The sequence below is a fragment of the Lipophrys pholis genome (genome assembly GCF_963383615.2).
Source record: "Lipophrys pholis genome assembly, chromosome: 17".
Taxonomy (NCBI): domain Eukaryota; kingdom Metazoa; phylum Chordata; class Actinopteri; order Blenniiformes; family Blenniidae; genus Lipophrys; species Lipophrys pholis.
The window spans coordinates 25,808,652-25,824,717 of record NC_137643.1 but is presented as its reverse complement, the minus strand read 5'-3'; the positions used below and the strand labels follow the sequence as shown (position 1 = coordinate 25,824,717).

Here is a 16,066-nt window from a genome sequence, read left to right as displayed (position 1 = left end):
TAAATTATTTTTGATAATTTATTAACTTTTCAGTAATTACTCAATGTTAATGAGTAAATGACGTTTACTGCCATTAATAATTCAAATTTTTCATAAATTACTTCCAGTGTTTCATTACTTTCAGTAATCTATTACTTCCAGTAATTTAACACTAATTTAATCTTAAATCCCAACATATGTATTTATATTGCATACATCTTGTATTAGTTCAGTTATTTGTTTTTAAATAATCATAACATATGCTTGGTTCATTCAATATCAACTGGTCTTACAATTTGTCCTTGTGACCCGAAGAGAGGACTCCTGTCCTCAGGGGACACCTGCCCTTGGACCCTACATCAGAGGTTTTACCCTTTCATCTCTATTCCAAGCGTTTCCATGTCGTCTATGCGCTCCTCTGCTTCCTGCAGTCGTTGTGATGGAGCCTCCATTTTCCCCGGAGTTTCTTCCACCATCTCGCAAACTTCAGCTAGTACCTCCCAGCTGCTTTATAACATCTGGTGAAAACCTGTTCTGCAAATGTTGGAACTGCTGGGAAAGTCAGTTCTTCAAGTCAGACATGGACTCAGTCATGAAGTCATTGACAACCTTGCGGCTGGAAGCTAGCCATTGTCAGGGTGTTCTGCTGGGCTTTCCCGGGTTTCCCTTCCCCTTGTGTCCGTGTGGTGGGCGGAGTCGACGTGCCCTGCCCTGGAGCGGAGCTGCACACCTGAGAGCCCTCATCGTCACCACCTCCATAAAGATCACTCTACTCTCCTCACCAGATCGTCCGTTTACCCAAGAGGGATTATGCTCGGCCCACTCAGTGTTTGGAAAAGAAACTTTTGTTCCCTTTTGGACCTCGTTTTTGCCAATTCGTGTTTTTCCTCCTCTGAGCAGACTCAGTGTGTGCTCTTCTCTTTTTGGATCTCCGGTTCTCGAGTCCAGCTGCTAGACCCCCGCTCAGCCTCGACCACTCTCGTAGATCCACCTTTTCCAATAAACAGTCTTTTATTCACTGCGGTCCATCTCCTTTTGGGTGCTACAATCCCGTAAACCATAACAGTGATGGCGGCTCTGCCTGAACAGCCACTCCATCAGGGCTGGAAGCTTCTGTGTCAATTTGTCCTTTTTTGCTTCTCGTTCCCTTTCTTCTGCCCCCGGCATGTTTAAGCACCAAAATACCACCAAATAGATCTCCTCCAATACAGAAAAGGGGGATACCTGTGTAGCTCCCAGAAGGGAGCTTTCTGAGTCTGAGATCAGATCACATTTCATGACCAGTTCAAGCAGAAATCTGTACAGCCTACAATACTTTCTTTAAATCCTTCTGGTGTATGATTGAAGCAGTAGCTCCTATGTCCTTGCCATAATAATCATATTGTGTTGGTAATAATGTGTAAAGAAGTGTTGGTGAAGTTTCATCAGAGTGGGAAATGACAGAGGCGTCAGATGTGCTCTTCATCTTCAACATGAACATTAAACGAGCTTCCAAAAGAAAAGCTGCTGCAGATGACTCACAGTGAAAACAATCGAGTTTGACACGGGCCTTCAGAAAATAATTTGGCTTGATAGAGATTCTCTCAGTCATGGGCAGTGTCTCTGCAGGGGGGGTGCAGGCTCTGCCTCGCAGCACTCACTTATCCTTGCTGACATCTGCTTTTACATACAGAGGCAGGAGAGGCTCCACATTCAGCTACTGGGACCAATTGAAGCAGTTCACAGGCCAGGCAGCACGACAAATAGATGCAACATAATGCTCAGAGGCAAGCAGTGGCATAATAACCCTCCTGTGGGCCCACAGCAGAGGATGAGGAGAGGAGACGTGACTGGAAAACACAGCTTCTCCTTGACCATGATTACATAAAGTCCCTGTGGCCTTCTGAAGAGCTCCTACTACAACTAATTGTCCTCTTTTAGAATAAACCAACAACTAGACATGGGTGTCACATTTACCTTCCTCTTGTCCTTCTTCTCGTCCTTCTTGGTGAAGACAGTGTGGACCCACCAGATCTTGGTGAACATGCTGCCGTAGGCCAGGCTGAATCCCAAGCCCAGCAGCCACAGGCGGAACTACGAAGGAAAGGTTTCATATCAGGAAAATCAGCTCTGCACTAATTTTTCATCATCAAGCTGGACTCCAGTTTAATAGCCTTTCAAAATGTCCTTGAAATGATAATAAGGCTGCACGCTACAGGAACTCTTTATTACGGTGGGCAGACACATGACAGCAAGCTGAGAGCTCCGAGGTTACATTAAACTCAGGAGGGGGAGATTACAGTACTTCAAATGCAATATTCTGTTTTAGCTCATCCTCTGAGCCGAGGACAGAAACATGGCCTGTCTGACAGAATGTGCTTGGGCTCTGATCTCCTCTCTGGAATCACAGTTTTCAGAGACAGCCATTCACAGTTATATAATAATCACATGTTCCCAAAGGCAAAGACATGTCAGCGATGTGAGAGCGACTGACAGGCCTGCTGAGTCGCAGCGCCACAATTAAAGTCAATCCTGACATGCAGGAACCTCACAGTCTCTTTTCCAGAGGTCTCAGTCATCCCAGAAAATGTGCCCTACATTTTAATCTTAGAAATAATCCAGGACAGAAAAACAATATAAGGAATGGGCTGGAGGGTTCTGAGCAGGACTGTCTGATATCTTTGAGAAGAAATGTGATGAAGAGCTGCTGAGGAGGAGTGTGATGGTGAAGTCACCCGTGCTTCCTGAGTGGGGAGTCATAGTTACTTGAGATACAACTACATTTACTGAGTAAAACCTTCCAATTGAAACTGAGACTGAAACAAAGGTCATTTATCAGGGAAGCAAATCTGGTTGTTTGTTTGTTTGTCTTTTATAATAAAACTGACTTCTTCGTACGTTTGTTCCACTTGAACCAAACTTCTTGCCTGTATCAGTTCACAGGATTAAAAGGTGACGGAACAACAGAACCTGTGTTGATATGAGCCTGTGTGTCTAGAGGAAGTACTTGGCAGACGACGGGGAACTGTTGTCTGTGGACGTGAAGGCCGTCGATGCCCAGAGGGAAGATGGCCGCCAGGGCCATCATGCAGCCCACCGCCGTCATGTTGTTCAGGTACGGCTGAGAGTTCTGAATGTACCTGCAACCAAAGAACAAAGCAGCCTCAGGCATGTTTTTAATACACATTGTTCCCCAGAGAGCAAAATGATTAGAATAATGATAATCCGACACGTGGTCATTACTGACACATCGCTGAGGTATTTGTCCTTTACTCTAACGGAGGCTGGTGCAGCGTAACAAGAGCAATCACAGATTTCTGACCTCCACCAAGGTCTGACCATGAACATGAACATGAACTGACACATATTCATCCAGTCACTGTGATCCTCATTCTGTTTGGTTATCACAGGATTTTATTTCATATTAGATAAGACAATAAGGTTACCTTCTCCCACGTTATCATCCGAACCAGAGACAAGAAGCCTGACTTATCATTACTTATCATGACTTATCATGACTTATCATGACTTATCATGACTTATCATGACTTATCATTAGTTATCATGACTTATCATGACTAATCATGACTTATCATTACTTATCATGACTAATCATGACTTATCATGACTTATCATGACTTATCATGACTTATCATTACTTATCATGACTTATCATGACTAATCATGACTTATCATGACTTATCATGACTTATCATGACTTATTACTTATCATGACTTATCATGGAGTTTCACTCACTGACTTGTGGCTCATTTCGGGTAAAAAAAAAGCTGTCAGGCCGATTCTGATGTGGAGTTGGATGGAGGGAGGAAGGAAGACGCTGGTAGTTTGTGGAGTTGGATGGAGGGAGGAAGGAAGACGCTGGTAGTTTGTGGAGTTGGATGGAGGGAGGAAGGAAGACGCTGGTAGTTTGTGGAGTTGGATGGAGGGAGGAAGGAAGACGCTGGTAGTTTGTGGAGTTGGATGGAGGGAGGAAGGAAGACGCTGGTAGTCTGTGGAGTTGGATGGAGGGAGGAAGGAAGACGCTGGTAGTTTGTGGAGTTGGATGCTTGTAAAGCCTGCAGACCTCTGCCTAAGCTTTCTATAACTCAGGAGATAATCAGGTCTGTAGTCTGTTTTGTAAATGTGACCCATGTTAATGCTCTGTGACTAAACTGTTGCTTTCAGGAAGATGACGCAGATTAAAGTCCAACTGGAGAAAATAAAAAAAAACACAATGTCAAACGGAGAATGTCTTTTCCTGATCAGACTCTGAACAAGGAGAGAGTTTAGAGTTTCTACCAGCGATCAAATCATCTGCAATACTTGCTGCTAAAGCTGGATGTGGGATCAGGTCACAAAGCATTATGGGATTGATCCACTGACTGAATGGGAGCATATTCTGATCACTCTGATCACTTTATTCAGTTTTCATGTAAATGACACAATCTGATCTCTCAGTCTCAAATTCAATCAGACGAGTTGGAAGGTGGGCATGTAAACACAAGACAGTGACAATGGTGTGTTATAATGTACAACCACAGGATTATGATCGTGTCTTTCAAAACATGCTGGTACTCCAGCAATCAGATACACAAAGGTAAAATGTCCACAAATGTGTTTTTATATTGTGTTTCTTTCTTTTGCACTGCTGGAGCATCTTAATCTGACACTGAGGCCCTGTTTACACCACAACGTTTCACGTGACAACACCTAATCCTAATCCGCAAAAAAAAAGGAGAGCGTTTCCACTGCAGCAGCGGACACAGAGACAAAGATGTAGTTAGTCTGCCGGGCCACTGGAGGGCGCTGTTGCTTGATTTTGTATTGAAACTACACAGACGTGTGCAGAGAACAAAACACTATAAAGGTGAAGAAAATGGAGAGAACCTGACATCCTAGTGGACTGATGAGGAACCGGATGATATCAGGGAGAGTCTCAACTATTAAACTACTGATCTGGAGGATAAAACTAGAATATGGACCGCGGGTCGTACCACTACGGGTCGTACCACTACGGGTCGTACCACTACGGGTCGTACCACTACGGGTCGTACCACTACGGGTCGTACCACTACGGGTCGTACCACTACGGGTCGTACCACTACGGGTCGTACCACTACGGGTCGTACCACTACGGGTCGTACCACTACGGGTCGTACCACTACGGGTCGTACCACTACGGGTCGTACCACTACGGGTCGGCCATGTTTGTTTACAACTGGAGAGCAGGAGGGGGAGATGAGCAGTAACAGGCTCTGGAGCCTCCATCAGTCTCTGCAGGAGGGATTAGCGGCTGTGAAAGAATCTTTCCACCTTGGGAGCCGGATTAAAAACTTTGTGGATACAGTGGATCAGAACACTGGTGTCGTGAAAACGGACCCCTCAAAAGAGAATAAAGTTTTGTGGATACACTCTCATTCGATGTGGTGTAAACGGGGCCTCAGAGGATCAACATTGACTAAAAAGGAACATGAGAGCTCTTCTTCATGAGTATGACGTCAGCTACTATCACACGTTACACTTATGTTGATGTCGTGATGATCAAGCAGTTGTGTCACTACAATTTCAGTTTCATCAGAATTGAAACTGGGGGACATTGTCGGTGCGAACATCTGGAAGCTCCCTCACCCCGACAGATGATGATCAGTGGGACTGTAGTTTGTACCTGACTTTGCTGTTGTAGATGTTGAACGTGAGACAGACGATTCCCAGGAGGATCCCCAGGCCAGCAAACACCGCCACAGACACAAAGAGCTTCTGGGACAGGTAGCGAAACTCCTCGATGACCACGGTCTGGTCAGCAGGGGGTCCAGACCCTGAAACACACAGGAGAGAAGTGATGTGAATGAGGAACTGGCAGAGAGATGGAGGAAAAGCTGCATCCTGAGTGTGTGCTGTCAGTGTCAGATTAAGTCACAGTGCCACAGCGAGCAGCCTTCGGTCCTCGTGCAGTGAATCACACACAGTCACTTAGTGAAAGCTTCATTAAACATTCTCATCACAGCCAGCTTGAAGGAGTACAGTCAGGGATCAGCACTGAGGAAAACAACGCTCTCATTTCTGGCTTTATTTCATTGACTGATCGCGAGCACTGTGAATGGCTTTGTGTCTGAACCATGATAGATACCTACATCAGCCTTTCCTCTACTCAACCGTATCGATGCAGCATGTGGCTAACGGGGAAATACTGTATTCTTCAGATGTGCCTGAAATAAAGTTTCCATATTTGGGGGGTATATTTCACTTTAAATTAGTGTGTGTGTTGATCAACAACAACAAGAAGAAGTAAACACCACCATGAGTGTCGTGTGCGCTCCGGAGTGTTCAGAGGGTTTTGCTGCCGTGCTGTGATTGGATGGGGCCGTGAACCTCCACACACACAGAGCTAATAAAGGAGTTTACAGTACCTGAATATGGTTTCATAAAAAGTGAAAAGCTGGGGCAAAAAGACCAGCAGAGGGAGTTTGGTAACTCGTGCTGGAGCTTAATGTCACATAGAGTTACTGTGTTACTTCAAATATATCAACCCACATTTCCAATTCAATCAAACAGCCGCGTGCCGATGTTTTTCACTGCTTATTAGAGTGAAGAACAAAGAGAGGGAGGATAGAGATGACCTGCTGGGAGCCATTTCATTTGTTCTTTTTCAGTTTATGTTACAGAAATCTGACAACAGCAGAGGCAATTAAGCACCACTCTGCCACAAGTAGCTCGCAGCATACATACATACATACATACATACATACATACAATATCTTTCTGACCCCCTTTAAACCTCTCCAGGTCCTGCACCCGTCCATGGTCAGCAGACCCTCAGCCTGCTGCAGTGGTCTCAGGCTGCTCAGTTCAGATGCAGTTGGGAACAGACGGAAGCTGTTTTCAAAAAAAGCCATGAATGGGTTTATTCAGGTTCTTTCTTTCTCCTCCAGCGCCAGTGGCTTTAGAATATACAGGATAGTTCATGTTCTGACCCTGGCCTGTGTTGTGACCTACCTGGATTAAAAATAATCTGTCAAACCAAGCCTCTGGGGTCCTGTAGCTGTGTCCCTGACAATAGAAACTTGAACTCATGAAGTACTGTAATTACAACAAAAAACAACCCAGCACTTCATTTAAAGTGATAATTTAGTGTGTATGACACTGTTTAGTGGGAACAGCCTTGTCTGAAGTCAAGCGGACAGTTCATTATCCTGTGTGAGTGAGTACGCAAGCTAAATATAAATACATTTAATATGAGAGGAACAAGCTGGAGATTCCTACAGAAAGCTTACAGGGTGTACAACATGATCTCTTATAGGTCAAACTGATGCTGCTGATCTTTACATGTGTGATGAGTTTCTCATTGTCCAGAGAATGTTCAGATCAGTAATCTACTGAACACGAGGCTCATTTTGTTTCTATGGACACAAACCCCCCCTCCATGTGAGAGAACCTGGATTACTCCTCAGTTAACTGGCACTCATGTCCGGTGAATTCATGTGATTCCATGTTGGGAGAATCAACAGGAAAACCCCCACAGGCCTCACAGGCCTCAGGACAGGCTGACAGCCTCACTTCACTGGTTTCAATGTTCAGACCTCTGAATCCCCCAGGTCACGGCCTAGTTTTAGTTTGTTCATCAACTTTCTGGTATTATTTATTTCCACAATCCACACGTACACACGCACACACGCACGCACGGACGCACGCACGCACGCACGCACGCACGCACGCACGCACGCACGCACGCACACACACTCTCGTTTCCTGTTACTGTGTCTGTAGGCTGTAAACTATGAGCGACCTGAGCCATGGCTGGCTGCCGGGGATTCTTCTCAGCACACTCATCCATGTTGTGTCCAATGTTGTGATTTTATATCAGCGGCCGGGGCTCAGTCTGGGAAAATCCGTGGCATCAGAATGTTATATTTACCGTTCTGGTGTTTGAATGACAGAACACAGTGCTGCGACATTCTGGTGTCATGAGAAACTGTTCACCTCCTCTTTCTTACTACAGGATTTGTTTTTGATTGTGAAATAGAAAAAGATCATGTCGGCTAACTGAGGTTGTGCACGGAGCAGTGTTAAAACAATAGTTGGAGAAAAGGGATGGAAGAATAATCCCTGGATTGTTAGGAGGGTTTGGCTCTACACACATCAGTAATGTTCTGAGCAGCGCTGACTGCCACTGTGCCACGGACTCCACTGATTTATTGCCTCAGATTCAGATTCAGTGGGATGCTGGTCTGGGTTCACATTTCCTGTTTGGTTCTGCTCCAATAAGCCAGCATGCATTCTGTAGCATTCAGCTCGGCACACAGCATCACGTCTATGTGAAGTTATGTCTTAATGTGATGGAGGTCCTGACTCACAAATACTATATGATACAGGGTGCAGGGTACATGGTACAGGCTATTAGGTAGAGCGTAGAGGGTAGAGGGTGCAGGGAACAGGGTACATGGTACAGGCTATTAGGTAGAGCGTAGAGGGTAGAGGGTGCAGGGAACAGGGTACATGGTACAGGCTATTAGGTAGAGCGTAGAGGGTAGAGGGTGCAGGGAACAGGGTACATGGTACAGGCTATTAGGTAGAGCGTAGAGGGTAGAGGGTGCAGGGAACAGGGTACATGGTACAGGCTATTAGGTAGAGCGTAGAGGGTAGAGGGTGCAGGGAACAGGGTACATGGTACAGGCTATTAGGTAGAGCGTAGAGGGTAGAGGCTACAGACAACAGGATATAGGGTTCAGAGTACAAAGTACAGACTGCAGGATTCAGGCTACAGAGTGGAAGTTCGAGGGAGAGATCACATCACCCAAGATTAGCTTCTCTTCATTGGTTTCCTCTTAAATCTAGAATAGAATATAAACTCTATCCTTTAACCTGTAAAGCTCCTAACAAGCAGCTTCATCATATCTTACACTGCAAATTATTTGGCATTTGTCAAGATTTTAAAACTTATTTATATATGTGATAAATAATTTGGCTTGTTTTAAAAGTTATTTACTTATTTTGAGTCTTTGTTCAACAGTTTAATCTTTAATCTAGAATTAAAAATCTTCTTTCAATATTTGTTATCTGGTGGTGGGCTGCCCTGTAGGGCACTCAGGGGGGCTGGGGGCACAGCCAGGCGCGGGGCAGGATCTTTGGACTGTAGGAGGAAACCAACGCACACACAGGGACAACATGCAAACTCCACCAGCAAAGGGCCCGTCAGTATTTCAACTTTATTAGTTCGTCCCTTGATCGTCAATTCCTTGTCTGACAAAACAAAACAACAAACAGACGGCAGCATTTCCAGCAATCTTAGTCGTTTAGTGCAAATAGTGGCTTTGTTTGAACCCAGACCTTCTCACAATGAGGCACTAACTGCAGCGCCACCTTGTGGCCCTAAAGTAAAAAATCAATTGCTGCGTCACTCGTTAATGTTAGAGGTTGATTTCTTTACAAAATGAGCATGAAGCTGATGTTTGCATCAGTACACTCAGCTCAGCTCTGTTTACCCAGCAGGGTCAGCCCATCATGGCTGCTCCTGGTGCTTTCACAGTGTGTAAGTACAGAGCGTCTCACTTTACACTTCAGTGTTCACACATTAGAGCAGCCACACTGGAATATGTGAGCTACCTGAATTGCTGAAGCTCACTGAAAATTTCAAAACAGACTCTGATCTTCACATTCTGCTTGAAAACACACAAAAATACCTTTAACTCAACATCTGAGATCGAAGCAGCAGGATTACATAACTGCATAACTGACGACACAGGCCTTGTTCAGAGGACCAGATAGAGCTTCTTGTTTATTTTTTAATAGCCTGAACCCACAAAGTTCTCTACAAATTTAAATCCAAAGTTTTTAATTGATTAGAGTCCAATGGAGACGTGGATTAATATGGTGGAAAACTGTAACAAATGTGAAATCTCACTACTTTTCTCAACAGAAAAGTTGAACATTTCAGACTGCAGGAATGATAGAGAGATTTAAATATGCTTTTCATGGCAGTAAGTGGGACTCAGAAGAGGAGGAAAGGGAGGATCTGACACGATCTATAATGTTAAAGCAATCCAATCAATTGCGTTGTTGATCCGTGACTCTATTCAGTGGCGGACCAGGCTGGTTTTATGCCCAGATTTCAGGTCACATGACTGCCACGTTACTCTCGACAGGAAGACGAAAAGTAAAACATTGCTATATTGCAAGATAGATTGTGACTTTAAATTCACCTTGATAGCTTTTCTCGTGACAAATGTACACTTTATTTTCCCAGCATCCATTCAGTTTATGTATGCAATCCGTATCCATCATTTCCACATCCATTCAATCTGCTTTTTCAACAAGATTCAACAGATTTGGTCCTGGTTGTTGTGGCTCTGCACGAATCCATGTGGTTCGCCGCTCTTTCTCACTGCATGAGCAATGCATCTTTCCCCCATGTTGGACTTCACGGGTGGTGGACGCACGTAGAAACTTATCATTCCAAACAGAACAATTTACGAGTAAAGTGCAAAGTGCTGTCCTTCCATCGAACAAGAACGACGACCTGTTTCTCTTCTCCCAAAATTCTCCAACATCTTTGAAAAACTCTTCAATAACCGATTAGAGAAAATCCTAGAAAGATCTCATTTAGTCTCAGAGAGTCGATATGGATTCAGAAATAACCGGTCAACATCACTGAACTCATTGAAGAAATCACAAATTCCTTAGAAAATAAAAAATGAACGGCTATAATTTTCATTGATTTAAAAAAAAACAAAAAAACAACCTTGGATACTATAAAGCATGACATATTAATCAATAAACTAGAACAATGTGGAATTTGGGGACTTGTGTTGAATCGGATGAAGAGTTCTCTGGACAACAGGAAACAGTTTGTTGAGAAGGGAGACTGTTATTCTGAGTATTTGGATATTGTGTGTGGTGTGCCTCAGGGGTCAGAGTTAGGACCTAAACTCTTCATAATCTTCATCAATTGCATATGGAAAGTGTCTCAACTGGTGACATTTGTATTATTTGCTCATGACACGAATATTTTAGGAACTGATGAGGATTTCCAGCAACTATTGGACTCAATCACTTCAGACTTAAATAAAATTAAACTATGGCTAGACAAAAATAAATGATCAATAAATATATAATATATATATATATAATATATAATATCAATAAATAATAAGGTAGAGGAACAGGTAGAGGGTGTAGAGATAGAAAGAGGGAATCAAAACACATTTCTAAGAGTAATAATTGATGATAAAATTAGCTGGAAAACTCAGGTAAAACATGTCCAAAACAAACTGTCCAGAAACATCTCAGTCCTGGTCAAAGCCAAAGACATGTTCAGTTTACATCCTAATTAGCTGGGTTTACCATATTTAACTTATTGTTTGGAGGTATGGAGAAACACATGTCCAAGTTCATTACGAAGAGTTTTTATTCTGAAATAAAGAGCAATAAGAAGAATTGTCCACAAGGTTCTCCAATCTATTGTTATTTCAACCGAGACCTTTAAAATTCATTTCCCTTGTGGAGTTTAAAATGATTATAATACTGAATAAAGCAAACAATAAGTTATTGTCAGGTAACACTCAGAAAGTGTTCTGTGAAAGAGACAAAGGTCACGATTTAATAGAAAAGTTACAGTTAAAGACCCAAACAGTCGGCACCATCTTGAAATGTTTCTGTGTCGCCATTCGTGGAGTAAATGGAACAAATAATGTGTGGAGATGAAACAACAACCAAACTTAATTAAGTAAATAGATATAAAGAGTTGATGTCAGGGTTTGGTGACGACTGGGAGGGTTTGTTTGTTTAGGGAGTTCATGTGTTTGATGGATGTTTGATCAATGTTGTAGAAAATTGTAGCTGTTGTGTGAATGAAAGCACAGACCAGGCGTCCTCAATAGGCGGCCCGCGGACCATACCCGGCCCGCGGGAGCCAGCTGCCTGACCGGCGCCGGCCCATCAGCTGCACATCAATGTGAAATAAAGTGGAATTTGAGGGGAAAAATGTGTGTTTGGACCTCATCCCACACTGTAGTCGGAGCCGGAGTCTGAGCGCGTCTGACATAATCACGTCAATGCTACGCCACTCGAACGTCCACAGATTTCAATTTCATGACCCGCCGAACCCCCGTCATCGAGCAGAAAGTCCCATTCAAACAAGGAGCTGCAGCGTGAAAGCATTGTTCTCAACTTGGCGACTTTCTCACTAAATCTGTCGACTTCTCAGGTCCTGCTGGCGACTGGTTTTGTGAAAAGCGACGAGCGACAAATCTGGTGACTTTTTCTGGCGTTACGGCGACTTTCTAGTGTGTTTGGCGCCTCTGAGGTGAAAGCAGGTTTGGTTCTGCAGTCACTGTGGTCAGCGAGCAGCGGGTCCTGCTGAGAGCCCCTCCCCCGTCCTGAGGTCAGTCTGACTGTCCCTCCGTCCCTCCTGCAGTCAGACCAGAGGACACCCTCACCACACTGCGTCCACACTGAGAAGGAACCGAGCAGGACCGCCGCTGCTTTACTGAGAGGCAAGTCAATATAATGGTTTTATAATCAGACTAAAACATCCAATCAATCTCTGGATTTGACTCAGTCTGAGTCACTTCAAGTTGTTTTTAGAAGTGACGGCCTTTTTCAAAGACAAAAATAAAAAAAAAAAACTCTAGAAAGCAGAAAGCACATTGGCAGTTCTAAACATATTCAGGGTTTTTTTTTAACTTACTTTGTCTTCTCCATGATGTTATTCCTCTTTCCTACAGCGGGCCTTACAATTACACGGCAATGTCCAATTATGCAAATTAGGTGATGACATCATTTAGCGACTTATAGCGTCCTCTTGATTAGCCACTCCGGGCCTGCCTTCAACACAAACTTTGAAAGTCCCAGGCTTAAATTATTACTACAACCACCTTGACTACTACTACTTAGAATAATAATGATAATAACAACAGTAATAATCAGGGATGTCCCGATCCGATCGGTAGATACCGGATCGGGGACGATATTGGTGATCTGTGAGTGATCGGGAATCGGCAAATCCAGCCGGTCACCCCGCCGATCTAAAAAAAACAAAACAAAAAAAAAACACGGTCCACTACGTCACCTAATAACCAGAACAATCAGGGACTAGAAGCTCGGGTGGAGCTGCAGAAGCTAGAAGCAGGCGGAGCGGGGCCATAGACCTATAAAACTAGAGTTATATATAGTGGTTTATGTGTTTATGTGCAGGAGTCTACTTCTAAATTTCTATGTGGTCTGTCTTCTTCTGCTTTTTATTGTGTTTGGTGAGTCACAGCGCCCCTACAGGCCTGGCATGTGTACTACATGTCCTGAAGCCTCGTGTTGAGTCGTGTTCATAGTGAGGTGTGGACGGAGGTTTGGGAGAAGGACAGGGAGGACAAAGATCGTTTATTCGTTGTGTGGATGTTCCTCAGTTTAAAACAACAACTAAAGAAAAAGCTGCACTGAAGCAGCAAACTCTCCACTTCAAAATAAAGGATTTTAAAATAAAGGACTTTAAAATAAATGAATGCCCCCGGCTCACTCAGTAGGTAGAGCATGACACTCTCAGTCTCAGGGTAGAGGGTTCATGTCCCATGCAGGGCGCCACCTTCCTGTGGGCTCTCCACCTGCAGGAAGGTTCTTAATCAGGTGCTATGTGATCTGGGTGGTGGTGCTCAGACTGTCACCCCCACCACCCGGGAACGCATAAGCGGAAGAAAATGGAGGGATGGATGGAAAATAAAGGATTTTAAAATAAAGGATCAGTCCCCACAGGGGGGCGATATGGCGGAAAAAAAGAACCCAGAAGGTTACTCTAGTTTGAAGGGAGACTGGGATATTCTGAATAAGTTTTTGACAGTACTATGTTCAGAGTACTTTAGTCAAACAGGTTTTACCACTTTGAAGTGGAATTAAGTGTTTATACTTCACATTGAAATGTAAATGTTTTGTGACATTCAGGTCAAACCTCTCATACTGCTTTAAGGTAAACTGGAATTTAATACACAAAGAAGTTACATTGGAGCCTGAGAGTATTTATGTTTAAGTCGTTCCGAGAAGAATTTTGATTCAATAAGTGAGTTTTACAATAATTTCTAGGTAAACAAAGCTTCTGCCAATAGTACTTTTAGCTTCAGACGTCTTAGTCGCTCCAAAGACTATTGAGTATATTTGCAATAGTAATGTGAGTATTGGATCGGGGAAGTATCGGTATCGGCCGATACTCAATTCTGAAAAATCGGATCGGTATCGGGGGCCAGAAAGTGTGATCGGGACGTCCCTAGTAATAATAGTAATAATGGTAACATCAGCTTAAACATCTGCAATTAAAAGAACTTTTACTGACACAGTGCAAAAGAACCTGCAGCCGTTCCGCCTCCTGGTTTGGCATGCTGGTCAGATTTGGGTTCTCCAGGGGAAACTAATGGAGGAGCCCTGGCATAGACATTATTGTTAAATTAGCAAAAAGTTATTGCTTGACTTAAAAATGTAATTAGTGATGGAGATCCAAAGAGGTAGGATTGAATATATTTACACTTCCTATATAAATTTAGAGTGGCACATATCAAAGACGGTTCTGTGTTGTCTCTTCTACATTTGCTTATTTTCATGTTTTCTCCTGTTTAATTGTCTGTTTTGTTTCTTTCTTTACATGTTTGAAATGAATATATATTAATCAGTCAAAGAAAAAGGGAAAAGAAAACCATCTCCAGTTGATCAATTTGCAGTAAACAGTGTCATCGTGAACTCAGTAAAGTTGGTTCTAAACAGTATGTTTGTGATCCAAGAAGAACCCCAAACAATCAATTTGGAAAGACAGATTATGTGATGGCCTATGTTGGTTTGGATTTATTTTGCTGGTGACTCATTTCAAGCTGGTCCTTTGAAAAGAAGTTTGCGGACCCAAGACACTGCGTCCTCTGTGTGTTTCCTGTGGGATCCTGATGTCGACGTCATGTATTGACGGCGGTGAGAAGTCACCACGTCTGTTCAGATCCACATCAAACTGTTTCCAACACCGTCTGGAACCTTTAGTGTTTACCATGGCAACACTGAGGACACTGTCAGAAGACGTACCAGCAGGAAGCTGCAGCCTCTTCACTTCATAGAGAGCAGGAATGTCATCACATTGAGCTTGGGCTTCATTCCCTCTCAATTCCCCGCGCAGCTCCTCTGCACTGCCTATTTAGCAATATTTTTAGAGCATGTCGCACTGTGACAGAGAGCTTCAGGCCACGCACGGAAGAATTGGAGGCTTTCCATGTTTAAAGAAGATGTAAATAGCAGCCATGTTGCCATGGAATCTTAAGGTCAGAATAGTAACGGAGCTTCTTGCGCCTGGTTGCTATGGAAGCTGCTGGATCTTATTCAGGCGAGGATGTCGAGCGTCACACTTCAGAGTCAGATGCAGAGGACTTCAGACGGAGCTTCTGTTGTCTGTTTCTGATCCATGGTGGATTCAGTGACCGCAGCAGAAACACAAGCAGGCAGCGGCACGAAACGTGAAGGCAGAACGATTTTAAAAAGCCTTACAACAAAAAGTATAAAATGATCAGTGTGACATAAACAAGAGCTGTGGCAATGTTAATATAGTGAACTTTGGATTTAAGCATATTGGAGATTGCAAGCTTTGCAGTACTTAGTACTGCCTTAACTCTCCTATTACCTTCAGTTACCCACACATTTTATCCTTAGAATCAATTTCCCCTCCAAAACATTATTTACATCAAACCGCTAACAGAGTTTTTTGTGTCAAGCAATTTGTTGATCTGTTGAAAACATAAATAACTCCTTGAAAAATCCAACCTCTCAATAAGTTGACCGTCATCTCCTGCCGCCATCAGGGCAAACCTACACATAGAATGCATCTGGAAAGCTTTTCAAACATTACTGACCACAAGAGTATGAAGACTGTTGGGTTTGGTGATTCATGGGACATTTCCTGTAGCGCCACCATCAGGTCATACTTTTGGTTTTAGAGTTGGTGTATCTTGAAAACATGTTTTTTTGTTTGTTTGTTTTAATTTGGGTGCACTTTCATGATTCTCACACAATGAACCATATGGATTGGTAAATGCTGCACCATGTTGACCCAAACATCTCTTGTCCCACAGGTCGTCAGCCGTGCTTGTTTGTTTGTCATCA

The 16,066-nt window shown here is 43.4% G+C and overlaps 1 protein-coding gene across 1 annotated transcript in view; it reads right to left on the bottom strand.

Annotated features, from left to right (window-relative positions):
- The window catches only part of gabbr1b (gamma-aminobutyric acid (GABA) B receptor, 1b), a gene marked incomplete at its 3' end in the record, with an annotated part of 148,917 nt that overhangs the window by 20,612 nt on the left and 112,239 nt on the right, over positions 1-16,066 (bottom strand). The window contains exons 10-12 of the mRNA XM_080485024.1: positions 5,625-5,775; positions 2,966-3,098; positions 1,936-2,052 (exon numbers count right to left, since the gene is read on the bottom strand). Coding sequence (XP_080341150.1) covers positions 1,936-2,052; positions 2,966-3,098; positions 5,625-5,775 — 401 coding nt within the window. The remainder of the gene's footprint in view (positions 1-1,935; positions 2,053-2,965; positions 3,099-5,624; positions 5,776-16,066) is intronic.